This window comes from Anopheles gambiae, chromosome 2 (genome assembly GCF_943734735.2).
Source record: "Anopheles gambiae chromosome 2, idAnoGambNW_F1_1, whole genome shotgun sequence".
NCBI classification, from domain to species: domain Eukaryota; kingdom Metazoa; phylum Arthropoda; class Insecta; order Diptera; family Culicidae; genus Anopheles; species Anopheles gambiae.
The window spans coordinates 13900747-13921346 of record NC_064601.1 but is presented as its reverse complement, the minus strand read 5'-3'; the positions used below and the strand labels follow the sequence as shown (position 1 = coordinate 13921346).

The following is a 20600-nucleotide window of genomic DNA, read 5'->3' as shown; positions in this document are numbered from 1 at the left end:
TTTTTACTGTCATTGGCTGCGCGTTTTATAACCCAGCGAATCCACTCGTTTTTTCGATTGTTTACGTTCACAAAAACACCACGAACACGACCCGCTCCAACTACAACGGCGCATGCTCCATGAATAAAAACATTACACTCATCCCTCCCCCAGACAATCCCTTTCCCCGCAAACCCACTACCAGAGCAAGCCGCAAACCGAAAACCGAAGGACGACTCGATTCGATTTTTGTTCCCATCAGTCACGATGTAACTCTCTTCCAGCTAGGGACACAAACACAAACACCTCCGGGAACCTGCTGGATCTGCTGCGTTCTCCGGCAAAGAAAGTGCTTCGTTTTGGTGCCAGTAGTGCTACTAGTTACAGACCGTAACCTGGCCGTAACTTGCAACACACCTTCCGTGTTTTCAACCGCTTTTGCAGCGCGTTTTCTTCCAAAGAGAACCAAGAAGCGAGAAGGCGAAAAAAACCAGGCGCCTCCATAGCAACTGCAAGGCACACTGCGCCATTTTCCGTACTCGGTCGGTAAGAAAGGGTAGAGAACTATAGTGTCGCAAAAAAGAAACACACACACACACACACACACTACAGCAACCCCTTTCCATAGCATCCTTTGTTCTGATTTGCTGGAAGCGCGTTCCTCATCCTAACATCCTGCATACCACATTCCTCTTTTGCCATTCTCCGGTGACAGGAAGTTGTCGATAATAATCATCACCAGAGCGCTCGGCAGTGGCAGCAGCCAAGCACCAGGCCACAGCAAAATGCAGCTCGTTAATCGAATCATCGAGGCCGTCAACTTGCCGCTGTCGCCCAAATATCTGCGCGTCACGGCCATTCTCATCGCCATCTATAAAGTGGTAAGCGCGCTCTGGCGGTTGGGGCAATTTCCGCTCGAACCGTTGCGGTGCATCGCATCGCAAGTTTTATTACGTGCACATTATACAACCCCCTTCCCGCTTCCATTCCAGCTGACGGCACACGTGTTCCTGTTTGTGATGCTGCTCGGGCTGGCGCATGCCGAGGAGATGAGCACCATCCTGCAGATGAGCATCGCCGACCAGAAGGATGGCGAGTACATCTGGACGACGAGCGAGCAGGAGGAGTCGATCAACGAGTGGCGCTTCAAGTCCGCGGAAAAGCTCGCTTCCGGTAGGTTAAGTGTTTTTTTTTTTTTTGGGGTGGCTAGGGTCGTAAAACTGGTAGAATTTAATGTTCCAACTCGGGTTTCCCTTTTGCAGTGACGCTTTGCGTGCTTTACATCGGCACAACGGTTGCCACCATCTATGTGCTGAGCTGCCTGGGGCTTTTGATCGGTACGCTTCGCAACCGGCACGAGTTCTTCATCCCCTGGATGGTGGTGGACTTCTTCGGTACGCTTGCCATCGGGTCGGTGGTGCTGGCGTGCGGCTGCAATGACTCCACCTACCAATACGTCGCCGAATGGGAGTACTGTAAGGAGCGCCGGAAAATGCTTACCTTGTTAACTCTCGTTGCTACTCTCTCATCCCCCCATCCCCCCCTCTTTCCTCTATTTCAGGGGGTTTCTGCACGATCATGTTCATCTTCAACGCAACCGTCTGGTGCGTCATTCGGCTCTTCTACAAGAATCTCGTCCACATGACCAAGCTGCGCGAGGTAGCGATTGTGGCGATTCCGTGCCCGGCTGCTGTACCGCCGACCGCAAACGGGGCCTGCAGCAACACCACCACCACCACCACCAGCACCGGCAAATGCCCCAACGGCATACCGCATCACTATCGCAAGGAGAACATGCACCTGAGCGACGGTGGACTGAAGCACATTCTCTTCGATGCCAACGAGGCCAACTATCTGGTGTAAGCGGCGGTTGGGCGACAGCTTTCGGCGTCTTCGTGCACGCACAAATGGCACAGATCGCGATAGTGGAATGGTAAATTATTTGCTGTGAAAAGGAGGACGACGAAAGAGTTCCGGAAGAGTTCCATCTCTCTCTCTCTCGCCTCCCATTGATTGTTCATCAATCATCATCAACCATAAAACTGAATTTTACTGTTGTTAGCTGTTGGCCCACAGGCAGACAGGCAGGCTTGCGTAGTTGGATCCTTCTGCTTCCTTCGCGCCCCTCCCATTGGAACGTACCGAATTTTGCCGTGTGTGGTTGTCTCGTTGTCTCTCCCCCTGGATTGGTGGGGTGAAATGGGAGTAGGGAGGGTGTGGGGTGATTTTGTGCAAAGAGCGAACGATTTGCAAATTTAGACACATTGGTTTTGCTAACAGACAAAAAAAACGATACAAGAAGTAGCACGTCACAAGCGCGCGCGGCTGCACTAGCTGTTTGTTGTATTGGAATATGTAGTAGAGGAACATCTCCTATAATAAAAAAATTACCAACAACTGGATGGATTAACCTTGGGTAAAGGTGTTGGCTTTTAAGGTGTAGAAAAGAAGGTCATCCGAGAAGAACTAATCAAATTGCTTCAAGTCTCAAATGAAGTAGTCGAGCTCACATCACATCATATTGGAATTTTGGAAGTCATCATGATGATCATCCCTGGACACTGTCGTTACGCCTTGTTTTTGAAGATTTTTATTATTTACTCAACATTCGTATTCGGTACCACCGATCCACTGCACAGTGGCTTAGAAGAACAGCTCCTACCATTAGTCTAGCCCTTTTCACGATCTTCGATCGATCTGTATCTTCTCTCTGCTCGTGCCCGTGCGATTGTATAGTGTTTGACAAGCTGTCGGACTGTGTGTGTGTGTGTGTGTGTGTGTGTGTGTGTGTGTGTGTGTGTGTGTGTGTGTGTGTGTGTGATATACCCCTTCTAAAGGATAGCTTCAGCGCCTTCATCCTGAACTCCTATTGTGTTGCTGCAGTTTGCAGAGAGCTTTAGTACAAGATACAAGGGAAGGAAGTGTGGTGCTGTGTGCTGCTGATACGCTGTGTCCACACAGGCTCCACAGGCTCTACTTGTACCATGCATACCATGTTGTATTGTACTCCATTCTACGGCATGCCCTACGCACACCGTGTCGTCTTTAATTGCATCTCTTTTAAGGATGAGTGGTTTTTGTACAGCGGTACGGTACGGTACCGGGCTGCCTTCTACTGCTACCGCCTGGTCGCTTCGCGTGAGAGAACTATGTGTATGCAATATGTGTGTGTGTGTTTGTGTGTTTTATTACTATAATGTTGTGTTTTTGTTGTATAAACAGGTTAGTTGGCTTTTTGTTCCTGTTGTGTTACCCTTTGTATAACATACTTTTTTTTTGTTGTTCTTGTTGCTTTGCTTTGTTGTGTAAAAACCATGGTGTTTGAGTGAAGATTTGTTTTTTTTTGTCTTTTGTTTTGTTTTGTTTTCTTTCCTTTTTATAAGGAGCAGGCAAAGAGATTTGCTTTGGTAAGTCATTACTACTTCAGGCATTTGCTTGCTAAAGGTGTACAATATTTCTACGATTTCTATATTTTTCTTACTTGTTTTTATCTCTTTTTTCTCCTTTTGCCTTCTACCATATTCTTCCACTTCCTCTTCTTTTTTGTTTTGTTAGCTGTGTAAAGAGAGTAAGACATTGAAAAAGTGTATTGCTTCTGTGTTTTATATTTTTGTTTCATCTTTTTGCATTTATAGTTGCATGTTTTTGTTTGTCCTTTTCCGTCCCGCCTACGCCTATCTTTGCAAATAGTTTACACACTTCTTTTCGTACTAATAATGATTTCTTTTTCTCTTTATTTTTGTATCAGTTTTCTTTCTTCTGCTTTCAATTGCACTACACCCAAGACTACCCGCTTTTGCTTCTTTGCTATGCTTGGTTTTGTTTAATAGTTTACGAGTGTATAGAGTAATTATTTTCCAGTGCAGTCTATTTTTCGTTTGTTCAACGATAAAGGATTTGTTTGTTTGTTTGTTTGTTTGCATGCTTGCTTGCTTTTGCCTTTCTACCCTCCCCCAAGTTCTTTTAACTATATGTATATGTATATATATATGTTTGCATGTATATATAATATAAATATCATATGTGCGAGTGATTTACTTGTATGTGAGTATGCGCATTGTTTTTTTCACTGTGAATGTTCTTATTTAGTTTGGTTTTTTTTTAGTAAATTTGTATGATTTGAACAAAACAGCTACAATAGAGGGTATAGAGTTTGTATAACAAGCAAACCTAACGAAGGAATCGGCGCTTTTGCTATATAGAGTTAAACCTAAACTTTAAAGCTCTTTCAGACAGTGTAACAACATTCATTGGGCATTTAGGCACCTGTTTTGAATCAAAATCAAACACTCGAAATACAGAGCATCATATCTCTCTTTCTCTCCCCCTCCCTCTCTCTCTCTCTCTCTCTCTCTCTCTCTCTCTCTCTCTCTCTCTCGCACACACACACTCTTTTCTATCCTTTTAGGCTGCGGATCTTTCCTACAAACGTGCGTACGACGAAAACAACTTTACACTACATACATTTATAACCGCAAGCAGCAGCGCAAACTGCTATCTTAACTGTGCTCTTGTCCAGTTTTAACAGAAATAATAGACCAATAATAAAGAAAAACAAATACATTTAGCACATTCAAAGGTAACACAGTAAACACGCGTTAACGCTTTGAAACGAACGCTTTGCTCCGTGCCGTTCATGGCCTACGTGAACGGGGCCATAAGGTTTAGAAAGGTGTAAATATACATCTGGAAGACTATAGTAGATGATTCCCCTTGTTCTTCTCTTTCCTTTTGTCCTTGCTCGGTTCTAGTATTCTAATATTTTTGTGTTTTTTTGTTGTTGTTGTTTTCCCTTCATTCGCTTTCTATCTCTGATTTAGCTTTAAATTAGCTTAATTGTGTTACCATTTCCATCTCTCCTCGCTGGTAGATGTGGTGTGTGTGTGGTTGATTTATGGCTTTTGCTTCTACTATTCAGCTACACACAACATCCTACTGTTTTTGCCTTCTGACAGCGCCATCGAACGAAACCACGGACAGAAGGAGGAGAGAAACAGAGAAAGATAGCGCGATAGGGTGAGTGCGATAGGATGCTACCTGCTTAACGGCTTAACAAATACACGCTATAAAGCTACAGTACAGTGGTTAGTTTCGAGCGTCGTGCACTTTGACCTCGTTCGGGTACTTGTTTGCTCGGTGTACAGTGGCCGATATTTATGGATACTGAGTTTGTGTGATGAGATGTTTGCATTCTTGCTGTGATGATGTCTCTTTTTGCAATATATCAGAGGTTTTGGCACAATCGAAATCATCGTACGAAGCTTCTTGCGCCCATATATCTATGTCCTCTTCCTCGATCGATCTACTTTACTTTAAAAAAACAACGGCTACTTCTATAAGGCTCTTTCTCTTACTTACGATAGTGCCGGCTGCCAGCTGCATAAAAAGGTGTAAAACAGTGCGTGTACGATAAATTAAGGCGCTCTAGTAGAGAAGAGAGAAGGAGAGAGAGAGATAGAGGGATACTTTAAACAAACAACATGTTTTAGCATTGAAATTGTAGTGCATTATGTTATCCATGTTCATACTACACCCACACGCACACACACGCACACACACGCCCACTAGCAACAGCAGCAAGCGTACTAAATGATGATTATCGTTTTATCGTTCGTCTCTCCCGCCATTTTCCCCACGACCCGTTTGCGCGTTAGAAAATAATTCTCCCATGCTTTTTCCCATGCTTTTCTCTACATATATATATATATATGCGTTGTTGTAAAGTAATTTAGTGTTTATCTTTAGAATAAACAGTGATTTTTTTTGTTTGCATGCTCTTGATCGACATGATTATGATTGTTCAGCGCTTTTTAAGTGTGTTTTGCTGGTGTGCACCCGCCTTGCACCACCAGCGTCCCCCCCTTATGAGGAAAGGAGCTTATTGCAGATGAAAAGTAGTGTGATAAGGATGATAATTAAACAAATAAAAACATACCCCTCACCCCTCCCCGAAGCGTTTGGTAGCGTTTTGCACTGCTTCTTGGAATAACGATCGGCACAGCAGTCATACATCCTGTATAAGAAAACCAAGAAAGAGTAAACTGAAAGGTAAAAAATACAAAAGAATAAAAACATCAAAAGTAAAACTAGAAATAATAAAAGATAAACAATGTAAAAAAGAAAAAAAAGGCACAAAAGAAGATAAAAGAAAAGAATGAAAAAATGATAATAGACAAAACATTATCAAAGTAGAGAAAACACAACAGTACAAAAAAAAGAAGAAAAGAATAGAGAAGAAAAAACAAGCAGAAAGAGAAAGACAACAAAATGAACATAAAACAAAACCAAAACCAAAACAGAAAAGAAATAAAACAACGAAAAATGTTCTTCTTATTCTGAAATCAATCATTTGCTATTAAATATCATTTAGCGCCATATTTTCGTATTACAATAAACTGCTGTGCTACTTGCTACTATTGCTAAACTTATTCAACAAACAAATCCACCGTCTAGTAGTCCGGCTAGCCTAGCTCACCCAATAGTCGCACGCACACCGCGTGGCTATATGTGTGTATCGCTTCTGGCTCAGTGTTCTATTTGTAGCTAACTAATCACTAGAAAACTAGGCAATCAACAGTGTACATGATCAACCGGGATAGATTTTATATCAAAAAGGGAGATGGGGGGGGGGGTTGTTTTTCCTTTCTTTTCTTTAGTTTAGTTAATAAGAAAAAAACAGTTGCTAATAGTAACGCAAACAAACAGGGCTTAAGTTCGACAGGAAGCTACGTCGACGACAAGGCGGCTACGGGAGGATGATGCATTTTTGCTTCTATACGCCTTTCATTGCCAATATAAAGGGGACTATATAAGTAGATGATTACGTTGCTTCTGTTGCATTACTGAATGCCGCACCAGGACACCAGGTTCCTTTTCCTAAACCTGCCTGCCATCCCTCCCCTTCCTTGGTCCGTGCAGCGCGTTACACGTTAACATCCTTACTCATTTGATTGCTTATGTTAGGTGTGTTTGTTTTTCTTTCTCTCTCTCTCTCTCTCTCTCTCTCTCTCTCTCTCTGTCTCTCTCTTTTGCTTACCCAACTACATATGATTGGCGTACGTGAAAATACGTGATATTACAATTAGTAGTAGTAGTAATAGTCAAACAAACTGTCAAACTTAAACAAGGAAGTATGTAAAGCACTAGATAAACGTAGCAACTCAACCACCCCGGCTTCTCGCACATCATTACGCTACTACACGGTTTGCGTTCCACCGATATTGGGAAAGTCATCCAAAGAGGGGGGAAAACCGTACTGAAATCCGTTTTTCTATTATCTTTTTCTCTTCCTACCGGCGCTGGCCTTCTTCCCCTTCGATGGCATCTCGCTTGACGCTTGAACGGCTTACGTCGCACAAATTACACCTTAAACGTTAACGTTCGTAAACAATAGTTTGATTGAAGCATCGCCCCAAATTGGGAGGAGGGGGAAAATGGCGCTATCATCACGTTTGGGGACGGGGACCGAACACATCACCTTCCAACCGCCTCTCCCCGCGTCTGGTTTTATAGCAAAAATCGGTCAGGATCTTCTTAATCGATAGTAGGACAATGGTGTGTTAGGGGATAAGTGAATAACTATATTGAAGGCGCGAGTAGATAAGTGCTGTGTGTTGACCACTTTCCTTTTTTTCTTCTTCTTCTTCTTCTTTTTCTTCTATGGTGTGGTTCGGTCGGTTTCGGAGGCGATGATCCCCTGTCACACTCCTTCACTTTCCACTTATTTTTCGCTTATCATATCATAAATCACTCGTTTCTTATTCTTCTCTTAGCTGTATGTAGATGTATATATATATATATATATATAAAGATATATAAATGTATGCATAGAACATAACGTTAATTAGTCTTAGCAAGTTCGCCCCGCTCAAAGGTAGTATATCGATACTACCCCGCCGCGGCTAGACGACACGTTTGCTTTGTAATCGATAACTGCTAACAAATAGGGGCAAACATAAACACGGAGCACTAAAATCGAAACAACTGTTAAACAAGTATATAAAAACAAACAAAAAATGCAATTTTGGTGCCATTTTGACTACGGTTTGCGCGTTTCCGCACCTTTCCCCTGCTCTCTCTCTCTATCTTTCACTCTCCTTCACTATCTCTCTTTCTCGCTCTATCTCTCTCTCTCTCTCTCTTTCTTCATTCATTTTCTTTGTCTTGCTGCTGTTAGGTAAAGGGTTTCTTACATTACAAACTTCATTGATTGGCTTCTTGCAGCTTCGTTTGCTAAACGAGCACTGTACACGGGGTGGCCGATGCGTGTTATGCGGGAAAATAGTAAAACTCCGCTCACAATCGTTCCTACATCTCTACACTACACTAAACCGAAAAACAATTAAGCAAATGGTTGATTGTAATGGAAACATGATGAAAACAGGACCTACAAAACACGGCCCAATAAAAGAAAATAACAAAACAAGCTATACGCAAAGGCGAGGATTGTGTTCTACGCTAAACGGGGAACAGCGGAAACACCCTTCCGACGGGTGCCACTAAAAACGAGCTCGGACAACAAGCTATGCTTGTGCTTCGGTGAACAAACTTGCGAAAGCATTAACGAACATGCTCCTCCTAACATGCTTCTCGCCCGCTTTCCGTACAACGGAGGCCTGTGTCTAACGAAAACCTATTCCAGCAGCTGGATGGGAACCATTTTTTGAAAACGATTTACAATTTCCTCTCTTAGAGATTTGTTGCTTGTTTGTTTTTTTACTTTTCTCGCAGGAGAGTTCAACTCTACCGAACCGCTTTGATGATTTCAAGTGGCGAAAACAACGCACACACCCACCTAACACCTAACTGCTATATTACTACTACTACTACTACTGCATCGGGGTGCCGTGTTTCGCACACAAAATCGATCCACTAACACACAAAACAGCAACGAAAGATAGCTAAAACACGGGATTAAAAACAGTTCGCAGGTGAACGTGGTTGAAACAGATGCGCCAGGAGAAAGAGACACGCACGGGTACGGTGGTTGCAAGCCGAAACCGGCCCCCCTGTGGAGAGGGAGGAGATGGGATTGGCGAGGTAAAACAGATGCAAAGGTGTTCCAACATGTTATCACACTTTATACATTCCCCGTACAGTGGTGTCCTGCGTACCATTGTACAGTGCCGCGCTGTACACGTGCAATTGCAATTGCGAAAGTCATGCAACCGTTCCCTCTCTCTTTCTCTCTCTCTCTCTCGCGGCTCTGCGCCGTGCGCCGTGTGTACATCAATAAGGCAATAGAGTGTTAGAATACCCGAACAAGAACATCTAAACGGGGAAACGAACAATGGAAGACATTGTTGGCGTTTCCTATAGCTTTTCCTTTTTTTTCCTGCCCCCCCGCCAGCTCCCATACTTTCGCGGGGATGAGAGTTTCGCTTTTTAAAATATTAACGTGAATTCAACAGTAGTGTGCTTCGCTAAGAGCAGCAACAATAGTAACAATTTAGTGCGCGCGTCCAGTGATGAATCTAGAGGGTCCGCCCACCGCACCGCCCAGTGCGGTGATGCGTGCGAGCGGTGCGGATGTGTGTGTGTGTGTGTGTGTGTTTGTGTGTTGTCAGTCGTTCCAGATCGGGACGGTACCGCAGCAGCGATGCGGCCGATGCCAACGGTGGCGCGACCCAGTGCATTACCGGCCGAGCGACTTTTTCTTCAGCTTCTTGAGCGATGAGCGTGGTTTGGTTTTCTTTGCCGGTGGCGGCGAAGCGTACTGGCGGGCTAGATCGACACTGCTGGTGCTGCTGCTGCTGGTGCTGCCTCCACCACCACCGCCGTAGTACGAAACGATCGGCATCGTTTGCAGAATGTTGCCGCCGGCAGGAGTGTTTACAGCCTGCTGCTGCTGCTGGTCGGCATGCATAGTATGCCCGTTCGCTTGCAGGTGATGGTGCAGATGCTGGTGATGTTGGTGGGCCGGCGGGAGCTGTGGCGAGCCCGTTCGGACGCGATCGGGCGAACCGGTGGCGGGGTGCAGCCGGTACGCGCTGTTGTGGAGCGGCGCGTACGGCGCGTCGGAGGAACCGTTGGCCGGTGCGGCACGCTTCAGCGAACCCGTCGACGAGGCGGGCGACGACAGCGTGGACGTGGACGAGGACATGGACGAGGCGGGCGAGTAGGTCATCTGGGCGAGGTTGAGCAGCGCGAACACACCTTCCTGGCGGCGGCGTTCCTCAACGTCTTCGGCGGAGGCGACATGAGCGGGATGGCTGAGAGAGAGAAAACACACACACACAAAAATTAGTATGAAAACACCAGAGTAAAAGCTTCATTTAATTCGCTTTCATTGCAGCACCTACCTTTCCTCACTGCTTTCGTACGTAGCGTCCGAGGAGGTGCCATTGCTGACGTTGTCACTGTGCCGGATCGAATGCTGCTGTGGCTGGTGCGCATGATGGATCGCCGTGTGATGATGCGGTGCTGGCTGGTGATGGTTGTGGTGGTGGTGGTGGTGCTTGCTGTGCTGCGGCGGCTCGTACCGTTCGTCCGACGACGAGCAGCAGCTCAATCCATTCGCTACCACCGCGGCGGCAGTGCCGCCGTTTGCAGCCGCTCCATTGGCGACCGCCAGCTGCTCCTGCACGCCGACACCGCCGGCCGAGTACGTGTGGTCCTCGCTCGGGGAGGTGGTAATGACCGGTGGGTTGCTAAAGCAGGAAGAAACATCGGCATGAGACGGAACCCTGCTCCATACGCGCCCGAAAAACACTTACCCATTGCGGAACGAGCTTTCGGTGAAAATCTTAGGTCCATGCTTGAGCGCTAGCATTGCGGTGGCGGCATTCACATCCTCTATCGTGTCGGCGCTCCATTCGCGCCCCGCCACCAGCTCCTTCGGCAGGCTGGTGGCGCCACCCACACTGCCCCCATTCATGTACACGACACCGCCCGGACAGGACACAATCGTCGTACCGTCGGCGGTCGTCAGATAGGTGGTGGTGGTCCCGGTAGCGCCGTTCGCCGCCCCATTCATGGGCGGTTCGGGTGAACCGTTGCTGTGCCGATGGAAGCCACCGCCCGCCACGGCAATCAGCTGCTGGTGAGCGTGATGTACGGCCGGCAGCGGGTGCTGGTGCTGCTGCTCGTGCGCTATGTGATGATGCTGGGGCCGATACGGGCTGTGATGTGGCGGTCCGCCGACACCGGGGGCCAGATCACCACTGGCACCACCGTCGTAGTCGATCGGTGTCGAGGAGCGGCTAATGTCGTCCAGATCGTCCTGATGCAGCAGACCGTTTTGTGCATCGGCCGGCGCCAGCCGGCTAGTCAGCTGAGGAAAGTTGTCCTGCTAGAAAGAGAAAGAGAGAAGGATTTTTAGTAACAAAAACCCAAATTCTCCATTCCAAACAGTCACAAATCGTTGAACACACACAAACCTTGGAATAGTGTGCACCATTGCCGGTCGGGCTGGCATTGGTGGAACGTTGCTGCTGCATGCTCTTGTACGTTGCCTTGTCGATGCCAGAACCGGCGTGGAACGGCGAGCGCGACAGTGCCTGCACCAGGTTCGGCCGGTACTGCGGCTCCACCATCCACAGCGAGCCTTTGCCGAGATTCTGCAGTGAGGTAAGGGGGGGAAAAACACGTTTATTTAAACAAAAATGTTGGCCAAAACTAAGGTTCACAATAATAAACAAAAAAAAGGAAACCTACCGCAGCCTTTTCCACCTTCTGGAAGCACTTGTTGAGCGACAGATTGTGGCGCACACTGTTCTTCCAGCCGGTCGGGGCGGTTTTAAAGTACGGGAACTGATGCACGATCCAGGCGTAGATCTCCTTCACCGGCAGCGCCTTCTGCTGCGAGTTTTCGATGGCCATAAAGATGAGCGAGCTGGGAAGAGGAAGGCAAAGGAGAAATTAATATTGCAAGCCATTTGGAATGCTCAAATCAGAGCTTCATCGATTTGCTCCACACACCTAAAGCTGAACGGTGGCTTGCTGTTGACGTGTACAAGCGGATCGTATGGCACGTTGGTCGGATGCTTTGCCTTCGGCGGAGCTAACTTCGACGGGCTGACGGCACTGCTCGATTGGGGCGATGCCGGCATGGACAGCGAGCTGGTGGACGGTGGCGGTAACGGTTGCTGCTGCTGCTGCTGTGGTGGAGGTGTCGCAATCGGCTGCTGCTGCTGCTGCTGCGACTGGTAATGACTTGGATGATGCTGGATAATTAAACCGTTGCCCGTGCTACCGTTGTGCGCTGGCGACAGCATCGTCGGCGAGGACACGGGCGATGGTTTGATCATGTTGAGCCCACCGTACACGGTCACGGTGTTGCCGACGCTGTTGCCGTACTCCTCGCCGCTGACATTCGGCGAGCTCATGGTGCTGCTGCTGCCACCGTAACTGCTGCTGCCGTTCTTGACCGGCGCTGCCGGCGGTGGATAGTGGCGATCCTCGATCACGTCATCCTCGTACTTCACAGCACTGGCAAAGAGAGAACGGAAAAGGGGTTAAGAATGAGCACCGCAACAGGTGGAAAAGGTGCTTCGAGTGTACCTGCCGTACCTGCTTGTTAGTTGTTTCATCGGTGTGACGAAGATGTTGCTGCTAGTGCCACCGGTTGACATAAGCGTGACTGTGCCACCGATGGTGGCGGTTTTTGGATTTGGTTGATGCTGTTGTGGTTGCTGCTGTTGCTGCTGTTGCTGTTGCTGTTGCTGCTGCTGTTGCTGCTGCTGCTGTTTCACCAGCTCCTCGCGCAAATACTTTTTGTGGAAGTGTTGATGCGGGGTGGTAGTGCTGCTGGTGGTGGTGTTCGTAGTGGTACCGCTGCTATTAGCGGTACTGTTGGAATTCGCGCTGTGCGGTGTCGAAGCGGCCACGGGAGCTGCCGCCACCGAGGAGCTAACGGGCGAGGAAACGATGCCGTACGCCGACGGTACCGTGCTTGCCGCTGCGGACCCGGCCACAATGAACGGTGACGCTGCTGCCGGGGACGGGCTGGTCATCACCGACACCTTCATCGTTTTGCCACCATCCAGAATGACCTGCTGCTGCTGGACGGTGCTGCTGCCGCTACCATTGCTACCGGCGAGCGCGTGATGGTGATGCTGATTGACCGCTATGACCGGAATGCCAATGATCGTGTCCCCGTTCAGCGTGGTGATTGCCTTCGCCGGGCCGGCCCCATGCTGGTACAGATGCTGCGAGGGCGTACGACGGTCGGGCGTACCCGGCGGCGCCGGATCGGTCGAGTAAGCCGGCGCACCGGCGCTGCTGCCCGTGCTCTGCTCCGCCGACGATGAGTTGGCCGACGAGTTGTTGTCCTCGGAAATGCTGGACGAATCCTCCACAAAGTCACTGGTCGGCGAGATGCGGCCACCGGCAACGCCACCAGCAGCGGCAGTACCGCCACCCTGCCTAGGACTGTCGGGCGATGAGACTGGCACTTTGGACAGGTTGATACCTGCGAAGGTGACGCAACAAGAGGAGTAGACAGTGGTAAGTTTGTGGCAGGTTTGAAATTACTTTAAGACACACTAAGACGCTAGATTCCTGCTCCTCGTTCCTCGAAAAGTGCTCGAAAAGTGAGTCGCCTAACACCGCGTCATCACAACACACACACGCACCGCCCAGAGCGATCGGTCATTTACCTTCTGACACAGTCTGACATACTGCACACACATTACATTCCCCCCTGTTACTAAGCATGTAGTGTGGGGAACACTGTGCGCATCATTCCCAGCATTGCCCTGCTGCTGCTGCTGCCTCGCACAGCCTCCTATGTCGACAATGTAAGGAAATGCTAAAACGCGCCGTTTGCTACACTGCTGACGCATCTGCGACCCTTTGCTGTCTCTCCTTTGCAAGTGCGCAGCAACACGGCGACCATGCTCACCGAACGCGCTTCACGGGACGCACAATACGCACCACAGCAACACGGTGCGTAAGCTGCGAAGAGCGTGCGCGCGCGCACACGCCTGTACTACTAACTCTTCCTAAGCTAACGAACAACTCGCCACGCCTGATTCGGATGATACGTCATTGACCTGCGGTTTGGCGATAGCTGCCCCGTTTGTTTCATAGGGAATGGGGTGGTGGGGTGGGTGCGTTCTCCTATTGCTTGCTAAGGTTCTCGCCTGCTAAGGCATCTGTGCTTGCTGTTGGTTGTTTGCGCATCGGAGGAGAAGATTGAGAAACAGCCTTCGCCTGTTCCTGTTAAAGCACAGTCACTCTTGTGAACACTAGCACACTTGGTATGTGCTTGATCGAGCAGCGGTGGTACGCGCTGTTGTGCATCTTCGCCGCGCCATTGAGGTTAGTTCAACGGCAGCAACAGTGCGCTCCGCTGCGTGCCAAAAACAAACAAAAAAAAACACGAATCAAAACAACTCAACAGCAGAGCCGAGATCTCGTTGGCCTGATCTAAATTCCGGCATACTTCTGTACCCCCGTTTCCTTGCCACCCTTTTCCCAATCCCACACCGTACCTAATAGATCTAACCCGTCGTAACGTGTTTCTGATGCTTCTTTTTGTTTTTGCTTTGCTTTACCGATGATGATGATGATGCGATCGTTACCTTTTAGTAAATTCTTATCCTGCAACCAGGACAACGACGTGAGCTCCTCGTCACCGTTCCCGGGCGGCCCGGAACCGGCGGGCGAACCACCGTGCGCATGGGCGGGATGGGCGGGCAGCGCGACGGTGCGCGTCGTGCCACCCGCGGTGCTGATGATAACGTTGTTGTTAATGATGTCGTGCTCGGCCATGTCCATCTGTTCCGTTGCCAGCAGCACGATGTTGCCACCGTTGATCGTTTCGCCCGTCGTTGCTGCAGGCGAGGGAGGGAAGAAAAAGGTAACACAGAAAAGGTTAGAGAAGAAGCTTGATGGTATTTGCCGTTCAATTGCTATATGAAATATGGATTCTAATTGGAAAGCCTAACAAGGTCACCGGAATCCATTAAATCCTGCAAGAAGAAACGCACCGACACTGCGCCCCGCACCCTTACTTACTTATATAATCTTCGCCCGCGCGCCCCTGATGCAGCAGCACCAGCTTGCCCGTGGTCGTCGTGGTGGCGGTTCCGTTGCGATCCGTCACCACCAGCATACCACCACCGGCGCTGCTGTTGGTAGGAGCACCGAGCGATGCCGGGGAGGAGGAGGATGAGGACGAGGACGGTGACGATGGCACGGCTGCATTGACCACGGTGGTGGCGGCCCCTCCGGTCACTAGTGCGAGTGCACCGGCCGTTCCACTGCGGTCGGACGCCATATTGCTGCTGCTGCTACTTCCGGTGGTGGTGTTGACGACCGGAGCACCGTTCGACGTTACCGTGGTAACCGTTTGGTAGTGGTTGGTGCCGTTACCAGCGCTGCTGCTGCCCAGACTGATGGTGTACGTTTGGTGGTGCTGCGACTGCTGCTGCTGGTGGTGGTGTGGATGCACAATTTGGTGTGTAACTGTGCCACTGCCACTGTTGTTGTTGTTGCCGAGCAGGATGTTTTTCCCTGCGTGGCTACTGTTGTGATTTTTGAAGCTCGTATTATTGTTGTTGATCGTATGGTTCACGCTGTGTTGCTGCTGCTGCTGGTGCTGCTGCTGGTGCAGGTGCAGAATTTGCTGATGCATGATGGACTGGTCCAGGGGGATCGCGGACAGTACCATGCTGGTGCCGGTGGTTGCCTTGCTGGCGGCGGGACCCTCGGTCATACCAGCGCCACCGAGCGGGCAGGCGGACAGTGTCGTTTCCGCGCCGGGGCTTGGCACCGGCGACGACGTCTCGACCGTCACGTGATCTCCGACGATCGTTTCCGCCGGCTCGAGCAGCGTTTCCTCCTCCAGCAACTCTTCCTCGATCGATTCTTCCGCAATTAGATGATGGACACTGGTACTGTCGTTGCTGTTGCTGCTGCTGCTGCTGTCTTCATCAAGTGTCCTTTCCGGGGACATCCTGTAAATTTAGGAGAAGAAAACAGAGGGGGGGGAAAAGATGTTAGCCAAATGTTACTTCCTTTTGCGGTATTGAGGTTACTTGTCAGGTATTGGAACAACTCCTGTAGATGTTGTTCTAACCCACAACAGGGCAGATCCAACGTACAGAGAGTGAGCAAGAGAGCGAAGAGTCTTACAGACTAAGCACACGCGTCGCACTGCCTTACAATGCGGACCCTGCCTGCCAAAGGACTCATGGCGAAATGGAGACCACCACCAAAAACCAAACCATCTGCTCCAAACATCTTCACCGTTTGCGATTTCGATTTCGCGCACCAATATTTGTTTCTTCCTTGCACAACCGGACGAACCACAACAAACCATAGAAACGGCGATGCGCGGCAAACCCCAAACACTGACGCCGTTCCAAAAGGACGAACACATCACCATCGTCGGGGGTTCATCGTCGGATCATCGCGCCCCAACCCCCTCGATTTCTAGGGCGGTGCGCGTAAATCCCGACGGCATCGATTTAATAAACTCCGGCGGTGACCACCCGTACCGGCCTCACACACGCTAGAAGCTGTGTTACCGCTTAAGGGAGTGCCCCGTAGAGCACACAAACCACCTCCCCGGGTTGATGGAGGAGCTTTTGCTTGCACATAAGCCAAGCCAACTAGATCCCGTGAATAGTGCGCCCCTGCATGTGCCCCTTACAACTACCACCACCAAACCAGTGCGCGAGATGGTGTGGTCGCGTGCTGGTGGCTGTAACAAACCGTAACCAAGGGTAACGCGGCAAAACGAGGATGTCACACCACGGCGAGAGAAGCGTCGGTAAGGAAGGATTAGGCTTGAAAGGACCTCCTCTTGTTTAGTTACCGCGCTCGGTGTGTCCGTGTGTTTATTTCCCCCCCTTTCAATCCAGTTTGTTTGTCTAGTTTCCAAAACTACAACACACGCCTAGGAGGGGCACCGGTAAAAAAACCCTCCCGTCAAACCTGCGACTGTTGCCATGTACCGCACCTCAGTGCACTCGGACAAATATCGAACCTGATAGTGTGTGTCCTAGTCGCCGTGTCCTTCAAAGTCCTTTTCCCGCAGTTATCGAAGCGGCAGCAGTAGTCCAAGGAAAAGCAGCACCTTGCTCACCTTCCGCCCCCCATTCTAGCTTAATGTTGACCCAATTGTGCTTTCTTATTTAAGCTTCGTTTTTTTCTGTCGCTTTCTCCCTAGGAAAAGGGCAGCAATTCCTCCGGGATGGCTTGACGAATGGTGATGGACAGCGCGCTGCCCGGGGTGATCGGTCTGATAATCGGTATCAAGGGAGTAGGAGAGAGAGAGAGACAGAGAGAGAGAGAGAAAGAGAAAGAAAGAGAGAGAGAGAGACAGTTTTCCAACGTCGTGGCTCATCAAACATTGATGAAGCAAACGGACTAACAACCTTCAGCAGCCAATCCGATAGGGAAATGGTACAATTAACATTAACTTTTCTTTTCTTTCTCTTCCCCATCCTCCCTTCAGTATCGTCCCGTTTGCACCGTCAAGGATGAGTTACACCGTCTTAAGACAGCAGGATTAAAGTGTGGCTAAAAATAAGCATCCTTCCGTTCTACCCGGGAGACCTTTGCAGGTTTCCCTGTCCAATGCTATTATTTTCCAGCTCTTCCGATATCTCTTTCACTCTCTCTTCTTCTCTCTTTGGTGAGGAAAAATGGTTTACTTGCGCGTCGAGGCCTATGAGGCCTATGATAAATCAATACATAACACAAAAAAATCATTTCCAAAAGCATTTCCTTGCAAAAAAATCGAACTAAATTTGAGCGCTAAACGGATTTTGCTCCTATTCCCAGAAATTCAACAGTGGCAAATACATCAAATTAAAGTTTTCCACTAGAAACGCTACCATAAAGTTTGCCACAGTTTTGTAATGAATGGGGCCGACGGCGGAACCAGGAAACTGGAACCGGTACGAGCACGCGGCCACCATCATCGACGCCACGTTGTCGCCCGTCGTCCGGTGGATAATTTGGATGTGAAATTTTTACACACACGCCCCTGGAGGCTTCTGTGACAGGCAGGAAGGCAGGCAGGCAGGGTGAAATTGGATCAATTTTGTAAAGCAAACACACACACATACTCTCGAGGAATCGACGAGGACCCACCTTCATCGTCTCTCTGTCAAGAGGGAAAAGTTGCCTGGACAACTTGGCCCATGCTCCTCCTTTCAACGACAACCGAGCAATTGGGGTGTTTTTTTGTGTGTGTTTTTTGTTCGTGCGACTCCGAAGGGAAAGGTGAAACATTCCACACGAAGGAAAGCACAGTCACAGCATTATTACACCTGACTAAGGGTTAGTTTGATGGGTTTTATTTTTGAATTGTTTTTTTGTGTGAGCAATTGTATAAAAATTACGAAGAACAAAAATACACAAACACACACACACATTGTAAAATATTGTAATCGACAAGCTGTGTATTATGTCACAATTGGAGCGGAAGTTTTCCTTTTCGGTGCAGTGTTTGCGTTTGAAGGACAGTAGGGACACAACCATACACACAGGAATTGGAAGCTTCCGTTTTCCAAAGGCAGGGATTAAGAAGAGGTGGAGTTGGAAGTGGGAAGCGACTACAAGAGTGGTAGGTTCGGTTAGTGCTCTTTTTTTTAGCAGTTACCAAAGAAACCACCCTTCGACAGGCAGGCACAAACAATTGACGGATCATGATGGGGTAAGGGTGGTAGGTAAGGTGACGACTGTGACTCTTCCCATACTAGGAAAGGTTAGTACTAACGCCTTCCTAGTGGTACTAAGAACTACCTAGAAACAGGTCACGGCAGGACCTGTAAGGGGGAGAGGCCTTGGAACGGCGCCGCTTTAGTGTACCCCTTTTTCCCTCCACACAGACACACACACACACATAGTAATGTCGGTCGTCGTAAAATCGTTTAGTGTTGGTTCTTGTTGCTAACGCAGCACACTATTGCAACATCATCATCACAATCCAGCCAATTTCGCTGCAAACCAAGGAAGCAATATTGGGGGCAGCCTGAGCACTTGCATGCGCCACGCACAGAGTAATGCGCCTGCAGGGTATGCAATCCTGCACACGTATGCGCGGTGGTAATTGCTTTGAGGTTTGTGTAGGACTTTTAATTAATTTGTCGATAGAACGCAACACACCTGCAGAAGGTTGGGTGGTGGTGGTGGGATCAGAACCTGTCCTGGCAACAACAACCCCCCCCCCCTACCCACCCACAAACCATTCACTGCTTGAACTTTGTGCGAATAAAATAACGATTTTATTTTAAAAAAAAAACAGAAAGTTCACATAAAACAAACAGGAAAAGAATGCGGTTCCGACTCGCTTGGGCCGAGATTAGTGCATTAAACACGACCAATTTGGAACAGTCTCTCTATACTGCCAACCAACAACAAAAAAAGCTGAAAAAACGGCACACACCACACATACCAAACACGACAAAGAGAAAGGCACACAGCGCGTCGCGACCGACCAGTGGTTGGTTTTCGGTGGTCTTCTCTTTTACATACCGATATCAACTGATCGTAACCGGGCTGCTGCTGCTGCTGCTGCTGGTTTGCCAGCCGCACCAAACCGCAACCACCACCACCACCCCGGGAACCCTGCTGCACCCCCTTGCCTGCTGCAACGCACCGAACCTGCCGCAAGGGTTGATCCAGAAACGTGAACCAAACAACAACAAAAAACATGTTTCGGGTCAGTTGTTCGGGCAAGAGAGTTTGATCGAACTTGTAAAGCACTTGCTTTGCGGCTGATGGAAAGCAACATGAACAGCAACAGCGGGAGCAATGGTGTAAAGGACTTTCCAAATTATAATCCGATTTTTTCGCTGTAATTTTGTATGCATTACAACACAGTAGTGAGCGGAAATGGTATAAATTCTTGTACACCAACATAATGCTTTACTAACAACATTCCTTAACTTCCACAAAAAAAAAAAAACAAAAAACGGGGGTTAGAAAAAGAGGCCAACACGGCAGGCATTACATGATGGTTATGGAAGGGGAAGAGGCTCTTCTAAGGTCCTTTCGCCTAACCCCAAAGAAAAAAACAAGTGCCGAGCAGCAGCAGCAGCAGCAGCAGATTGATTTGTTGTTTGGTTGCCAACGTAAACAAAATTTCAACCTTCTTCTTGGTTACTGCCCCCCCCCCCCCCCACCGAGCCACGCTCGCCCCTCTCGTTTTCTTCCGCCAAACAAACGGTGTATTTTTATCCCACACTAAAACACACACACACGCGCATCGGAAACATCACTCTCCTTTTTTATACACTTTGCTCTCTCTCTCTCTCTCTCCCTCTCTCTCTTTCCATCGTCAGGCCACTCCGTAGTGATGACAACGGCGTGTTGAGCCGAGTCCTTGCAATGTCAAACAACGCGTAAAAGGGCTGCCTTCACGCACACCACCAAAATCCGGGGCCGACGGTTTTCCGCAGTCTACTATGCTGTGTCCGTCAGTACACTGTTTGCTCGCCTCTCCTACCAACCCTCATTGAAGGGGGCTAAGTGTGTCTGTGTGTGAGTGAGAGAGCGCCAACCACCCTGACGACGCACACTCAGCAGCAGGCCAGTCGCCGCACACAACAGAACCTTGCTCGTCCTAGGCCACACCACGTTACAGTGTATGTGTGTGAGGAGCGCTAAAAAAAAGGTCAAGGTCACAACACAGTGTGACAGCTGAATACGGAGAGGGAAAG

At 48.9% G+C, this 20600-nt stretch overlaps 2 protein-coding genes across 13 annotated transcripts in view; one reads left to right on the top strand and one right to left on the bottom strand.

Annotated features, from left to right (window-relative positions):
- Positions 1-219: 219 nt before the first annotated feature.
- LOC1281073 (uncharacterized) lies at positions 220-2394 on the top strand. 3 transcript variants are annotated; one of them, XM_061647494.1, is made up of 5 exons: positions 220-521; positions 695-860; positions 972-1152; positions 1242-1454; positions 1541-2394. In XM_061647494.1, the coding sequence occupies exons 2-5, from the start codon at positions 765-767 to the stop codon at positions 1840-1842; spliced, it is 792 nt and encodes a 263-aa protein (XP_061503478.1). In that variant the 5' UTR covers positions 220-521; positions 695-764; the 3' UTR covers positions 1843-2394. The 3 variants fall into 3 exon arrangements, with proteins under 3 accessions (XP_061503478.1, XP_061503480.1, XP_061503477.1); XM_061647496.1 differs by having other exon boundaries at positions 220-525; positions 608-860; XM_061647493.1 differs by having other exon boundaries at positions 221-525.
- A 4591-nt stretch (positions 2395-6985) lies between these two features.
- The window catches only part of LOC11175933 (serine-rich adhesin for platelets), an 82579-nt gene continuing 68964 nt past the window's right edge, over positions 6986-20600 (bottom strand). For 5 of the 10 annotated variants that reach the window (XM_061647481.1, XM_061647483.1, XM_061647482.1 and 2 more), the window contains 9 exons: positions 14941-15881; positions 14505-14756; positions 12481-13390; positions 11899-12408; positions 11635-11812; positions 11358-11537; positions 10695-11269; positions 10281-10628; positions 6986-10190 (listed from right to left, as the gene is read on the bottom strand). In XM_061647481.1, the coding sequence (XP_061503465.1) occupies positions 9614-10190; positions 10281-10628; positions 10695-11269; positions 11358-11537; positions 11635-11812; positions 11899-12408; positions 12481-13390; positions 14505-14756; positions 14941-15880 (4470 nt within the window). In that variant the 5' untranslated portion in view covers position 15881 and the 3' untranslated portion in view covers positions 6986-9613. The remainder of the gene's footprint in view (positions 10191-10280; positions 10629-10694; positions 11270-11357; positions 11538-11634; positions 11813-11898; positions 12409-12480; positions 13391-14504; positions 14757-14940; positions 15882-20600) is intronic. The other 5 variants (XM_061647486.1, XM_061647487.1, XM_061647485.1 and 2 more) reach the window with 3 other exon arrangements.